The sequence below is a fragment of the Melopsittacus undulatus genome, chromosome 1 (genome assembly GCF_012275295.1).
Source record: "Melopsittacus undulatus isolate bMelUnd1 chromosome 1, bMelUnd1.mat.Z, whole genome shotgun sequence".
Taxonomy (NCBI): Eukaryota; Metazoa; Chordata; class Aves; order Psittaciformes; family Psittaculidae; genus Melopsittacus; species Melopsittacus undulatus.
This window is the reverse complement of record NC_047527.1, coordinates 9,066,005-9,081,853: the sequence shown is the minus strand read 5'-3', so window position 1 is coordinate 9,081,853 and position 15,849 is coordinate 9,066,005. Positions and strand designations below refer to the sequence as shown.

At 37.6% G+C, this 15,849-nt stretch overlaps 1 protein-coding gene across 3 annotated transcripts in view; it reads left to right on the top strand.

Annotated features, from left to right (window-relative positions):
* The window catches only part of EFR3A (EFR3 homolog A), a 73,121-nt gene extending 59,416 nt beyond the window's left edge, over nucleotides 1-13,705 (top strand). For all 3 annotated transcript variants that reach the window (XM_031044415.2, XM_031044413.2, XM_031044414.2), the window contains 8 exons: nucleotides 807-938; nucleotides 1,450-1,517; nucleotides 2,634-2,761; nucleotides 6,247-6,335; nucleotides 7,638-7,686; nucleotides 8,754-8,857; nucleotides 9,462-9,511; nucleotides 10,726-13,705. In XM_031044415.2, coding sequence (XP_030900275.1) covers nucleotides 807-938; nucleotides 1,450-1,517; nucleotides 2,634-2,761; nucleotides 6,247-6,335; nucleotides 7,638-7,686; nucleotides 8,754-8,857; nucleotides 9,462-9,511; nucleotides 10,726-10,831 — 726 coding nt within the window. In that variant the 3' untranslated portion in view covers nucleotides 10,832-13,705. The remainder of the gene's footprint in view (nucleotides 1-806; nucleotides 939-1,449; nucleotides 1,518-2,633; nucleotides 2,762-6,246; nucleotides 6,336-7,637; nucleotides 7,687-8,753; nucleotides 8,858-9,461; nucleotides 9,512-10,725) is intronic.
* The last annotated feature ends 2,144 nt before the right edge of the window (nucleotides 13,706-15,849 follow it).

The following is a 15,849-nucleotide window of genomic DNA, read 5'->3' as shown; positions in this document are numbered from 1 at the left end:
GAAATATATCTCAACGAGGCTTTTTAATCTTATATCAGAGTAAAATTCTATCAGTGTGTTGTCAGGCTTTATTCCTTAACATCTCCTTTACAGGATCAAACATTATTTCATATTTACATAGAGTCCTTAGAGAAACTGTGTAACTTAGTAGATCTGTCTGTGTTGAAATTAAAGCATTCACAAAAGTAGTGCTAGCATGTGCTATAGAAATTTGGTGAGATTGTGTCCTGTATTCCTAGTTCACTCTCTGTCATTAGCCGTATTTCCTGATGTGCACCTGCATTATGAAACCTCTGAAATGCAGAGTGCATCCTTAATTTTAAAATATATCTCTGGAATAAATCCTTGATGAAACTTACGTTAGGAGTTTTACTAGAGCTAAAAAAATACAATCTGGATAAACATAGACATGCTAATAAGAATTAAGTAATTCCCTTTATGGTACTATATCTGTGACTCACAAGAGTGATTTTTATTATTAAGCTACTGTTTCTAATTTTCCTGAAAGAAATGGTGATCAGCAGGTGGTAGAGACAAGAGTCTGCCAGTCATCAACCTATTATAGTTGAGTTGATTTATTTCTTTTCATAGGATTGAACCCTTTAAGCGCTCTATCTTCATATCAATATGTAACTATTCATGAGTGAGCTGAAAGACTAAGATTTTAAGATGAGAGGTATTAAATGATAAATAATACCAGATAATCATCACATGTCAGCTAGTGTTCCTGATAATCATTTTGACTTCCATATATTCAGGACAGCCTCTTATCTTTGGAAAGTATAATGCTATCCTTTGTATTTCAGGACATTGCCATCATCAATGAGGATAATCTGCCAATGTTTAATCGTTGTGGTGTCATGGCATTGGTTGCAGCATATCTAAACTTTCTGAGTCAGATGATTGCAGTTCCTGCCTTTTGTCAGCATGTCAGCAAGGTAACACATAATTAAGTAGTTTCAAGTCATTTAGAAGAGCCCACATTCTGCTGTAAAATGGGTAAATAACCCATTGTAATTATGGTGTTGATCTCCTGTGTTTGTGTCCACTGACATCACTCTCTTTGGTCTCTGATGGCATTACTTGCTGACTCTTAAAATTATGCACAGGATAGTCTTCTCTCAAGGTATATATAAATATTTTTATTTTGTTTATGGAACCACATATAATGGGCTAAGTCCCCATCTGGTATTAAGACTTTACAGCCTCTCTGGCTTTGGTAAAACAGTAGTGGCATGCAGAAAACCATGAGTACCTGATTTTTAGTCTAAAGGGTGAGTGCAACAGTCTCCTGTGGTTAAAACAAACTATAAAGGCCTACTATGTGCTGAAGCAGATGTTGGTGAAGGATTGGTAATCTGCTGTAGTAGAAACTCCTCAAGCAACTTGTTCATTGGAGAAAATAACTGTGGTACTCCATTTGTGCTATTTGTCTTGGGGTTTTTTCAGGTCATTGAGACTAGAAGTCTGGAAGCATCTTACTTTCTACCAGAAACAATTTTCAAAGACAAATGCAAGTAAGTAGATAAAGAATGTGAGTTAATAAACAGTGAAGTACCTATTTTACTATTAAAAAACAGCATATCATTGAAATGTGTTCCATACATGAAAAATAATTTAGAGGTTTAATAGTATACAGGATGGGCAGAAGAAAACCAAGGATTAAAAGCATATATGGGAAAAAATGTAGGGTTTGGATGTTTTTAATTGTAGCTAGAGGGACTTACATCTGCGCAATGATGCTTGGTGTAAATGCTAGCACAGCAAAATGCATTTTCACTGAATCACAGAATGGGTGGGATTGAAAGGGTCACACAGGACAGGCAGTCCAGGACCACATCCAAGTGGCTTTGGAGTATCTCCAAGGTTGGGGACTCCACAGCCTCTCTGGGGTCAACTTGTGCCAGCGCTTGGTCACTCTCACAGTAAAGAGTGTGTCCTGATGTTCAGTTTATGTTCCCTCTGTCACTGGGTACCACTGAAAGGAGCCTGTCTTTCCACCCTCCTACACTTCAGGTAGCTGTACATACTGGTAAGATCCATCTTCTTTTCTCCAGGCTTAGCTGTTCCAGCTTTGTTAGTCTTTCTTCATTGGAGAGATGATCCAGTCCCTTAATCCACCTTAGTGGCCCTTTGTTGGACTCTCTGAAGTAAGTCCACATCTCTCCTGTCCTGGGGAGCCCAGCACTTGGCACAATACTCCAGGTGTGGCCTTATCAGTGCTGAGTAGAGGGGAAGGATTTCCTCCCTCCATCTGCTGGCAGCACTCCTCCTAATGTAGCCTAGATACCCTTAGCCTTTTTTGCTTCACTCTGCTGGCAAATGGAAAATCCTACTGTTCTGCAGTTTCTGTTTTGTAACAGAGACAATATTCTTTCAAGACGTAGCAGGATAAGTGAGGAACATATTTCAGATAACCAGGAAGTGCTAAGGTAATTGAAAATTTCAATTTCAAGTATTCAATGGGCTAATTTTGGGGTGTATTCATTCCTAGAAAGATGAGCAAGTTTTTATTTCCATCTAACCATTACCATTGACCCTTTTCAGTTGCTTGCAGACACTGGAAAAATGCTTTACTTAAAGAACAAAATCTCTGCCGGTAAATAATTAACTTCAAATACATATTTTGACAGTCTTCCAAAATCCTTAGAGAAGCATGAAAAAGATCTATTTTTCCTCACGAACAAGATTGCAGAATCATTAGGAGGCAGTGGATACAGTGTGGAAAGACTGTCAGTCCCATATGTACCTCAGGTGACAGGTAAGCAGCAATTAGTGGCAAAACTACTGAGTACCTGTAATTAAGAATGCTTTCTTAAGGTGTTGTGTGAACATGAAGTGTAATGTGACTGCTTGGCAAGAAAACTTAATCGTAGCATAAGTCCATTTTCTCAAGATGTTCTTTTTTCTCAGTAGCTGCTCAGTTACTGCTGAGAAGTTTCATCTTTCTGACCTTTTAAGATTGATTCCTTTTTCCTTAAATTCAGGAGGTGGGGTAGGATGTTCTTGAATCCACTTTGACTCTTCTGTAAAGTCTTTTCTGTCAAAAGAATACCTAAGAAGCAGGTAGTGATTGTTACTGGTTTTCTGCATTAACTTGAGTTAGCAGGCGAGGAAGGATTGTACAATTCAGTGTTCTTTATCATTTTTATGTCAACACTGGATGGAACATATCCAATCCTTATGCTATATGCCCTTAATGCCGGCTTTTTTGCCTTAGTCAAATTCTCAACGAGTACATGTTGATTTAATTAAGAATGTTGTGTTTTCCTCCATTGCATAGGTGTCTAATAGCTAGCATAGGTATCTAATGAAAATAGAAATGTGCCTGGGAAAGGTTTGTGAGAGTTCTTGCTACCCAGGACAGGGCTTTGAGCAATCTGGTCCTGGTTGAAGGTGTCCCTGCCCGTGGCAGAGGGTTGGAACTGGATGATGTTAAGGTCCTTTCCAACCTAAACTGTTCTGTGATAGTGTGTGAATGACTGGCTGTGTGTTACATTGTGTGGTTGGGCTTTTAATGGATTTCTAGCAGCCAGTTGAACAATTCACTGAAAAAGAAACTTTACAGTGTTTCAAGATTTTTTTTATTAACCATGAGTAGTTTATGCTTGTACGTAACCGATTGCTCTTGTAATACACTGTAAGACATTCCAGTATGTATTGTACCATGTCCTCTTCCTTATTTGGGAGTGGGGGAAGCTGGTAATTTAAATGGACATTTAACAATTTTTTGTCTATACATATATATGTATATATATTAAATTTAGCTCTATTTCCATCAGGCAAAAAGCCTCATAAACACAGATACAAGTCAAAAGGTAAAAATGAGCTGTAGGCCAGCCTGCTCTCCTGCTAGCAGTGGTGTGTCTGTATAGGATGTGCACAGTCAAAACCAATATGCTTTTAGAAGGCCTTTAGACCTTTAGCCCAGAAATTGTGTTGTACTTGGTGTACGTAGCATTTCCTTCTGCTTTTTTTTCTATCTCAATATACGTGGAGCAATGTGAGCTGCTGCAAGTTTTGCCTTTCTGTTTACTGTGTTTGGAATTCTGCAATATGGTAGCTTCCTATTTTCCTGAGAAGGTATTCAGGGCTATAGGTATCATTTTTATGATAGTACTAATTATCTCTTGGTTAACAAGAACTTGGTAGAAAGTTGGAAGAAGCTCTCAGCTGTTTGTAGAACAGTGATATATCCTACTCAATGTTCAGGATAAAGGCTCGGGGCATGGCCAGATACATGTACTATTCAGTAAGAAGTTTACTTGGGAGCGATGCCTTTACCCCCTTATCCATACTTCTTGCTTGCTTCTCCTCAAATAATCTCAATCTTCCTTTTCCTCACCCTCGCTTCATCTGCTGAGCGTCCCATAGTGAGCTTTGTGCAGTCCCAAGATGCTGTTCTCTGCATCCCACACTGTGTCTGTACCCATCACTGCTCAGTCAGTAAAGTAACCCAGATTGCTGCTCCCATTGCCCCACGGAGTGGGTGCCACCCCAGACCATGAGACCACAGATCCTGGAACACCCCTCATAGGGGCTGGGACAGTGGGGTATCAGGGCTCCACCACTCATGACCCTAGGCTCCTTCATGTGTGTGGAGATGATCTTCATATCATTTAACAGAAGAAAATACCATATTCACAATTTTTCACACACTTTATTTCTTAAAATTAGAGACAAATTGGGATTTTAATTAGGCAAGTACAGTGAGGCATCCAGAGAAGTGTCAGACATGTGTCTTCCAGTGCTCAAATGTCAATTATAGAGAAAGCAGCAAGATGGCAGCAAAGATGTAGTTTTGTCTCTGTTTACTGCTGAGGTCTAAGGGGCTTTCCTCAGATGCTACATGCATTTGTTCATGTACCAGTGAGCCATCAGGGATTAAATATTAAGCAAATCCTTCCAAATGGCACTTCACATGGTCAGGGTCTCTGAGAAACTGGCCAAGCTAACTACAGTTCAGATGGTTTTCACTAATCATGTTCTTTACTGCCTCTTGATCTTAAAATAACTTTCATTTATATGGCTTCTGAAAGATATATCTTGATTTTTAAATGCTGAGTATGTTCAGTTCTGCTGGAATGAATTCTGTTTGTTCATGCTCAGTATTTGCACTGCAAAAGCACTTTGCTAGAAGTGGTTTAAGCAAAGGTTGAGGAAGAATCAGAATAAATTACCTTGTGGTGGGGGAGTTTTACAGTCATTCTCTTTGTCTTAGTGTCAGGTGCCTACAGGTCCTTCTAACTGTGTGCAGTGCAGCAAATAATAATGGCTAGGTCCAAATGGCTCGATCTTGGTTAAAATGTAAAACGTGACATTGCAGTTCAAGGTTTTGTAAATGCGATACATGAAAGTCATTCAAGTCTCCATTTGTCAGAGGATCCTCATGACACAACTGTAAACTTACTGGGTTTGCTTTTACTTTACTTTTACTGGCTTTTTAAAAGTATTTTAAATATTATGTTTATTTTAAATATGATTAATTTATCAAATATAAAAAATGAGAAAATATTATTGTTGTATTGTCTCAGGAATGTAGTCACAAAAGGAAAATCTATCAACTGATGGATCATTTGATCATAATCTGTTTATTTAGTAATGAAATTATTATGCTGCTTTTATTGTCAGCACAGTTGGTCACATTCTGACAACTTTTTAGGCCAGCTGGACCTGCTAAAATGTTTGTAGGAAGTTAGAAATAGAAGATTTTTCACCAAGTAAATATTATTTTTAGGCTTGCTGAATATGGTGCTTGTAGCAATAAGATTAAGGAAGGATTGTTGTTCATTTCCATTCAGAAGTCTTTATTTCTTCTGTCAGTGAGTCATCTTCCAAAGAGCCCTTTTCTGCTTTAGAATACCTGCAAATTAAGACCTTAATATTTCTATTTCACAAAAAAAAGTAAGTTCAGGCTTTTGTAAATGACTCTGCAGAAACATATCATCATGTGCTATGTTATTTATTGTGTATTGGAATAAAATCTTATGTTTAAAAACTTCTGGGCTTTCAAGGGAAAGTTGGCAAAATCTGGGATGAAAGGGGGAAGAAACAATAAAAAGGATATTTTCCTCCATATTTAATAATTTAGAGCAGTAACAGCTTGCTTTTCCCAACAGTCTAAATGATAAAATAGATGATCTTGGATTAAATAGGCTTATAGAAACAAATCTGCATCTGATGTGTAGAAGTTTGATCATGTTTCAACTGCTATACAGAAAGTGAGGTAAATTGTTTTTCTTCTAGATGAGGATAGACTCTCCAGGAGAAAGAGCATTGTGGACACAGTGTCTATTCAAGTGGATATTCTGCCTGGCAACAACACAGAGGATAAGGTATGAAAATCATAGGATGTTTTAAAGCAGCATCTTTATAGGGAATGCAAATGAAGTTTCCCCAGAAAGTCTCTCATTGTTTTAGCAGTGTTAAATGCTTTGGGGTTTTGATGTTTTTACCTCCTTTGTGTGTAGAAATGTGTTGCCAAAGACTGCTACTGATCTTGCTGTGTAACAATGCAATATATTTTGTCACCATAGCTCTTACAGATAGTATTGCAGAATACAGGGTAGCAATCCCTCCCCAGAATGAACAACACATATTTTATAAGTAAATATTCTAGAACATTTTCTTTGCATTTTGAGGAATCAGATAAATTCCTGCATCTCCATCCCTGCTGCATCATTTGAAATCTCTGAGGGACTTATTCATCAACATGGGGCTGACAGATACATGACTAGTGGGAGACCTGCTGTCTTTGGCAGTAGCAGGTAAAGACTAGGCAGACTGCATACACTATGATGTTACGGTATTGCCTTTCGCCTTCCAGAAGAGTTTAGCACACAGAGCTTTAAAGTCATGGGAAGGATAAGGCAGCCACAAAAAGTCTGTACGTAAGGTACAGGAGCTGATGCTAATTATCCCTTAGGAAGACTGCATTATAATTAAAATTATTCTGCATCTTTTGACACTTCATTTGAAGTATTTCTTAAAATACATTTCTATTTCTATTTCTACTGGATCTTTTTCAAGGTCCTGCTGAGTTTTATTAACCAGATTTCTGCTGACTGTGGTGGAGATTAGCTGTTGAAATTGAGGTGTTTGTACCTGCAAATGAATCCTGCTGTTAGCATCTTCAAGCGCAAACCAGCTAGGGACATGAAACAGAGTGTGTGGTTGGTGTCAAGCTGAACATTAGTTAAAAATGAAATATAGTTATTGCAAAATGAAGCAAAAAGCAATAGCTGTTTTTCCCTCTACCCTCCACTACTATCTGTTATTTTACGATCACATTGCTGGTAACTCAACAGCAACTGCTTCCTGAGACTAGCTATTTGCAACAGCTGTCTGAGAACCAGTACTGAGGCTTAACAATATAGAAACACCACAGCATGTTCCTGCCAAAATTCAGGTCTTTTTCCAAAGTATTGTTGCCATAGAGCATCTTGCCTAAAACTTGGATCATTTTCCTTGATCTCATTTGATAAAAATTTCCTCACTAGTTGCAGTGGCTTAGGAATTTTTCTCACAGAAACTCCAAATAAAGCTATTAGAAACTTCTGTATTTATCAAATTCCTTACTTTTTGGAATCTTGTATATAATATGAGAGATTTAAAGGCTTTTGTTTCTTTGTGTTTAGAATGATAATACTGAAGAAATCACCTTTGAAGCTTTGAAGAAAGCAATTGGTAAGATTTAATACAGTTGTATTTATCCAGCATAGCTCTAGATTATTATGCATTTTCTAGAGAAAATGGTGTGGCCAGAATAACATAATTAAAACATTACATTTGTTTTTCATCAGCTGATAAATGTATTTAAAACTTTGGTTATTTATTTCTAAGTTTCTGAAATGACATCTTGATATTTTTAGTGAATTCAGTTTCTGAAGCTGACTGAATGAGAAGCATCTGGAAATGCCTGTCATCCGTTAAATTTGCCCTTAGAGACCAAGCTATAAATAACATGAGATTTTCAAGTTCCATTCACTGATTATTTATAAAGCAGCTTAAATATCTTTTGCATATTATTATTCAATGTGCGCAGATAATAGATTGCAAGGTACATTCTGTGGCCTTCAAAAACACCCAGTTTTCTTAAAAGAGTAGTTTTCTGACAAATGACCCAGGTACCAAAACTTAGAATTACCTGGTTTCCTTGTTTAATATTGCTATAAGTAATTACTGATTAATACTGTCCAGTCCACCAAAATACGGATTAGGCATTGATATTTTAAGCAATAGACACAGACACTGAAACAAGAATTCTGTCTGTTTCCCCATCACTGAGGTACTTACATTCATTACATTCTGGAACATTCCAGCTGGCTGTAGGTTTACTCAGCCTATGGAGGTTGAACTTTGTTGTCCCAGATTCTGGTAGAAAATTCTGCCCACCATTCTGCATGGTACTGGGAGGGAGGATACTCCCTTCTTTTCTCTTGAAGCTGAACTTGTGTGCATTGAGTGACAAGTTCAGTCTTGAGTGCAAATAATAAAACAAAAGGAAGCCTGGATGGACCAGTAATTAAAGCAGACTAAGAAAGAGGCAAACAGGGGTCCTCAAACCAGCACCCTGAAACTAGCTGCATTTTTGCTTTAGAAGCAATAGCACATGACAGCTTGCTTGAGTATGGCTGTGTCACTTCAAATACAGTGCTTCTTTGCTTTTGAATCTCACATTTGAAGGTCTGTATCACTTACATTTGATAAGCAAAGGTTGCTTATGTCTTTATTTTTTATTTCATTATTTTAAGATAACAATGGGCTTGAAGAACAGGAAAAAGAAAAAAGGCGCCTTGTGATTGAAAAGTTCCAGAAAGCACCATTTGAAGAAATTGCAGCACAGTGTGAAACCAAAGTGAGTTTTTGACAAATGTACATCACTGAAGATACCAGTGTAAGCATTAATGGGGAGACACTGGCAAAAGGTGATTTATGTTGCCATGTCACTGCTGCAGTTACTCCTAAAGAAGTTCAGTTCTTTGTCTTTAGTTATAGTCTCCACTGTTATCAGTGTTGGGAGATTTCAGTTATTTAAAGCGTGCTTTTGAGGGTTCCTAGAACATTTGGAAAGGAAAACTCATACCCTCTTCATCTTAATGTTTTTCTTGCTATATTTGAAATCTAGATTCCCAGTTTGTTTGAATTTCATCCTGGGACAACTGAGCACTTTTTATCCCATTATATATTTTGAATAAGTAAATGTATTTCAAGTTTGTTAAGCTTCTAGCTGTAATAGCAAAATTTACTGTGTAATTCCTTGCACTTCAAGACAGGCTCACTCAGCCTCTTCGGGGCTTAGAAGCCTTGCAGCAGTGAGAAAAGAAATTCAGACAAGAAATGCTGCCTTAGATTTGCCATGGGGTGATGTGGCACGCACTCACTGAGTATGACCTGGCACATTCATTTTAACTCAGTTCAATATATAGTAGTTAATAATTCAATTTTAATTCCTTTCCTAGGCAAACTTGCTTCATGATAGGCTTGCACAGATACTGGAACTCACCATTCGGTAAGACTTTATGCATGAAGAGTGTGATGGATGACAAATGAGTTATAAAGCAGTTGTGACTACTTTCAGATGGTCATGTCACAGTGTTCTTAAACATATGTAATAGTTAAGGCAAGTATTATCTGCCTGAATGCTGTGGTTTAACCCTGATAGGCATTTCTGCTCTACACAGCCACTGGCTTACCTCTCAGTGGGATGTGGAAGCGATAAAAGTGAGAGAACCCATTAGTTCAGATAAGAACAGTTTAATAGATAAAGCAAAAGCCCCACGCACCAGCAAAGCAAAATAAAGAATTCAGTCACAACCTCCCATCAACAGGCAGGTGTTTAGCCACCTTCAGGAAAGCAGGGCACCATCACACATGATGGTGACTTGGGAAGACAGATGCCATAACTCAAAGCATCCCCCCCTTCCTACTTCTTTCTTATTGCTGAGCATGACACTATATGGTGTGGAATATCCCTTAGGTCAGTTGGTGTCAGCTGTCCCAGCTGTGTCCTCTCCCAGCTCCTTGTGCACCCGCGGCCTACTCGCTGGTGGGATGGTGTGAGGAGCAGAAAAAGCCTTGGCTCTGTGTAAGCGCTGCTAAGTAGTAACTAAAACACCCCGATGATACCAACATTGTTTCCAGCACAAATCCAAAACAGAGCCCCAATCTGTGGAGAAAAGAAACCTCATCTCAGCCAGAACCAGTACACTGAAGTAGTAGACTTCATCTAAAACAGCCACTTTGATTTCTCTTGTTAGTATTTTCCATCTTTTATATAGTGGACAATATCAAGAAACCATGTCATAGTATACTTATATTTCTATGTATATCAGTAGTATTGAAGAATGATGTTGCTTTCCCATTGCCGTATGCTTGAGAAAGTAGTTAGATATTGAGCACCCAAAATAGTACATGACAGTATTACAGTGTTTTGCACATCCATTATGCAGGATAACCAGGATGTATTTAGTAATCAAACGCATTTCCATAGTTCTGTAACATCACTGAAATTGATTATCTAGACCAAAATACCAAAAAAACCCCAAAACCCAAGATGTTATCATTTCCTTAGCATTTCAGGAATAGGTTAAAATACTGATCGTTGGGGGGGTGGAGAGGGGATGGTGTGGTTTACTTTATCTTTCTCAGCTATTGGTTTATAAACTTAAAGAAAACAGTTACTACAGTTATAAGTTATATATATTGATTGTGTTTCTCACACAGCCCTCCGCCCAGCCCCTCAGGAACGATGACCATTACTGCTGGACATGCTCATTACCAGTCTGTTCCAGTCTACGAGATGAAGTTTCCAGATCTTTGTGTGTATTAAGTGTCTTCTGAAGTCTGCTGGACATTATTTAGAGTAGAATACAGTAGAACAAGATGAGTTTTCAAATTTTATTGTTTATTTCCTCTAATGATGGACACGAGCCAAATAAGGATTACTCTAGCCAAACTTATGAGACTGTCTTGAGTTGTTTTCTTCTGTAATATATTTGAAGTTAGGTTTTTCATATATCATGTTTCTTCATTTTCATGTTTGAGTACATGTAAAAGCCAAGTTTAAAACTTGTCTTGCTATACAGGTGAATATTTCAGTTACTCTAGGAATTTGTATTTCTGTAAATTCCTTCAATTTCATGCACTGTAACTGAAAAAAAACCTGTTAAAGCCTTTTACTTTTTTGTTGTTGGTGGTTGATCGTTGTTTTTAATCCTCTTCACCTCAATTATATATCTTAACAGGAATGCTTTTGGCTTGCTTCATCTTATTAAATGTAACCAGTGGAGCACAACCTTAGCTCCCTTTGTTCATGCTGTCATAGGTAGCCAATTTCTTTGTTTTGGAATATATGGAAAAAAAACAATACCTTACATGTGTTCAAGTACAGTAGACGAATTAATGGACACTTATTAAGTAATTTTTTTTGATGCATCACATAATAATGTTTTTTAGATACGTATGCCCAGTGTATGTCCTGCATTTCTTGTTAAAATTTAACTGCTTTGCATAAGAGATGAGAAGTCTCCTCTTGAAGCACTGAACTGTGCAATACTTTTAATGTCTTAAGGTGTATGGTTTACAGACTGTACTTTTTGAAATGCAGTAGTATTTTACTGTCTGCTTTGGTATAAATACAGAAAAGGTATATTTAGTATAGCAAAAAATAAACTGAGGGCATTTTAAATCATAAATACAGAAATTGCAAATATATTCTACGAGGTATTCTATTCTCTGTAGTTTATTACAGCTTTGTAATGATATTTTAGAAATTGAAAGAAAACTGGACGAAACAGTTTAAAGACCAGGAATTTATTACATGTTTTCAAGCAAAAGCATTTTTAGAGATGCATTTCTGTGTTCGTTTTTGTTCCATTTCTCCAACCTTTCTAGAGATAAAGAAAATATGGTAACATTCATAGGTTTATGTATCTGAGTATACTATTCAAATTTAAAGAAAGGAATATATAGTAAATATATATTAGATATAAGAGATCACTGAATTGTGGACAGTCTTCAAGGCTGTCTTTATGACTTGCCAAATTCTGTAGTTAAAAAGAAAAAACAATGTTCACTGATGGCATGAATAGTAACTTTGGAGTCCCTTAATGTGTCTGAATCTGACTGAAGCAGCACAAACATCAATGAAAGTTCTCAAATATCTATAATCAATGTAAGGCACTTAAGTTAGCAATTTAGATAAACAGCAGTCAGGCCATGGACAAAGTCAACTAACTTCAGTTCATCCTGCTTTGAGCAGGAGCTTGGTTTAGTTGACCTTCACGAGTCCCACCCTAAATTAATCCATGATCTGAATGGTTCTCTGCCAGCTATTGTGCTGGCTGGGCATTTGCAAACCCACTATAAAAAGGATTTTAAGGTTTTTATACCTGTAGTACAGTATTCCACTGGCCTGCTTTCAAAAGCCTGATGTCAGAGAAATATCAGCTACTTAAACCTATGAGATAACCTACTGAGACTTTCAGAAAGCATTCACAAAACTCAAAAGGTAATTGAGACCTTCTTTTCAGTTTAACAGTGCAATCACAGCTGTTAGTGGATGACGAAACAGCCCCTTATCTACAGCATTCCGTTGTGATTTTTACTGCTGCAGCGTTTCAGCCTGATCAGACCACAGTCTACACATAATTAGGACTCTAGCTTTTAGTTTTCACTTTTTGGGGGGGTTTTAAGGTAATGCGTAATCGTTTTGTGGCCTATATAAAGAGTGTAATTTTTTTAACAGTAAATCTAGGGATACAATGTAAACCACTTGTCCACTCTGTCATTTTCTAAGAATAACACTGCACTTTTGTACAAAAATGAAATACCGAGTCTAAGAAATAAAGAATGTACTTCTGTTTGCACTCTTGCAGTATAGAGACTGTGCTGTAAATACAGGATTGTTTCTGTGGTTGAATTCTGTTGCATGAATGCTGCATGTGAAAATAACTAGATTCAGCATTTCATTTTCTGTTTATGAAGTATTTTTCATTTGTGCTAATGGTAAGGTTCCACGTTTTCAATGTTCACATGAGGTTTGTTTGGGAAATGCAGGTGTTGTGCAGGTATCGCGCAGGGAATGAAGAGCTTGTAACACCCTGTGTGTTCACAGGATAATTAATTTCTTCCTTTCTGGAAATTCAGGGAGTCTGTAAGTTGAGAATTGGTTCACTCTGGCCTTTGTAGACAGCTTGGAGATGAGTGACTGTAAAATGTATTGGTTTGGTAGCTGTTGTTATGTGTAGTCAGTGAATGAAACCAAATGAATTAAGAATGCTGTTGTACAGTATAAAGCTGCTTTTTTAACGGGTCTCGTTTATGTTCTTGAGGCAAGCTGCAGAACTTACAAGCTCTGTAATGCATACTGGCCCTGTGTTATCTGCAACACACAGAGTACTGTCACAATGATTATAAATCCAGCTGTTTCAATGTGTTCCAGCTTTTGCTTTGGGTTCTTCTTCCCATTATGTCATTTTAAAAAATTATAGATTATGATAGTGGGTCATTTTAGAGTAAATTTAAATCCATGTTGATTTCAAAAGAGGAAATTAATTGATTATCCCAAATCAAGACTAGGGCTAATTTGTCTGTTGTTCTGATGGTCATATATCCTGTACTGTATGTCATGATCCAGTTTCAATCAATGTAAGAACACACTGTGCAATCTATATTTAAGCAATAAAACCCAAATTTAAAATCAGTGTTTTCTAAGGTGTCAGTTAATTTTTATTGCTCACAATTAAAATGTCACTGATATTTTTTAACATTTAAAATAGGCCTCATTTTACATACCTTTTTTGTCCTTGCAAATGTTATTGCAGCATTGTTAAACTGCTTTTGTTTATGATTAAAACATTGCTAAGGCCACCAAAATTTGAGAAAGGAACAATACAAACATCATTTTCTAGTAGCAAATAAGCTTCAAGAAGATGAGCTGTGCTTTCAGGCCTGCCTCCCTGTTGAGAAAACATACTGACTTTGTATTAGTTTGAAGGAAGAAATTTGTCAGTGTGTGTGAAGATCTACATGCAGTTCACCCACAGGGAGCTTTCTTCAAACAGTGGTGCCATCTAATTAGGCTGAGTATTACACTGATGTTTGTTACTCACTTCTTCTGGGGGCACCCATTTATTGGGATGTTTATTATTTATTTTAATAGTGCACCCTGAGAGAAGGGGAAGAACAATTCTTTATTTTGAGGAAATTGGGACCTTCTGTAGCTTGCATGACACATGTGACACTCATGTCAAAAAGACAGCTGTCTGCATGGTGGATACCACAGGTAAATTCATTCTGGGAGCTGATGACTACAAACTGAACTCACCTTTTGAGTTGACAGGGTGAGCATGCCCTTCCTGCACACCCTGATGCACAGATGCTCTGTTGCTACCACCCCTGGTCACTACTGCTCCTCAGGCTGCTTCTTGTAAGTACTTGCAATGCCCAGGCCTTTCCAGCATCCCTCATGTAAGCTGACTGCTCCAATTCTGCAGCATTTCCCAGCCTCAGGAAACTCCCCTGTGCACCAAGATCTGCTGTGCTGGAGCAGCTCCACTCAGTGGCTGACTTAGAGCTTCAGTTACACTGTATTTAAATCTTTTATTCTAAGAGCAGATTTAAAGAGAGGGAAATTTGGAATATTTTTAATAAAAATATTTTGTAAATAGTATTATTTTGCTTCCCACCTCCCCAGGTTAATAGTAACAAGTAAAAAGTATGCCTTTGTTAAGCAAACTGAAGCATTAAGTGTGAGAATTCTTAGAGACCTAATTCCAAGAGAAAGTGAGACAGGTATGACTTGATCCTTAAATCAATTATTAAGTTTGCTTCTGAATGTTCAGGATCACACAAACCTGACTCCTTAACAGTCAAAACTTGTGAAGAACAGTATGTAAGACAGGCAAACTGACGTCAGTGTTAACCTTCTTTGTCCTACTGTAGGTTTGCAGGCTCAGAATCATACTACTTGGAATCCAAGTGTCTCAAGGTAACACCTTATGTTGTGGTTAACATCCGAACACACCCCAAGTGGGAAGTTAAATGACCTTGTTTGTTTCTGGCTCTAATGTCTAAGATGCCTAGGAAGTTAGGCTGAGACATAATACAGATCTGAACCCAAACTCTGAACTCGGAGGTGGCTGGGAGGGATGTCAGACTTTGTTTCTCTTGGTGCTCAGCACAGGAAAAGCTATTGCTGAGGGTGAGGTGCTGTTACTGCTTCTTAGGGAGGGAGGTATGGTCCTAGGGACCACAGATGGACCTGAAGAGTATGAGACAAAGGAACACCAGTACAATTCAGCTGTATGAAAGAGTGATAGTCACCAGTATAACTTAAAGATCTCACAAGTGATGCAAACACAGCATAAAGTCAGTTATGGCAGGTCAACAGATAAACGGTCAACCAAGTTAACATGACTGCTTTTGATCAAGAATTCAAACCTTCACTTTTTCAGTCAGGTGTGTTTACAGAGGAAGTACCTTATTCCTATGGGTTTGATTTTGCAAATGCATGCTCAGAGAAAAAATGAAAATCACACTGAATAAAATGTTGCCTGTCCTTTGGACAGGTCACCTGGATTTAAGTGGTGTGTTTGCACTGTGTGTGCTATACAACTAAAATCTAATGAGAAAGACACAGAAGGATTCTACCTTTGTGTGCATCTTTCGTGTCAAAGTAACAAGGTTGCTGGTGAGCTTGACCCTAGCTGGGTTTATTTGTTGTTTAGGTTTTTTATTATTAGCCAAGTTCTAGTAATTTAATTGCTTGTGACAATATTTTATGATCAAAGCATAGTGTAAATTAGCACCTTATCAAGTAAAAGGACATACATATCCTTTCACACT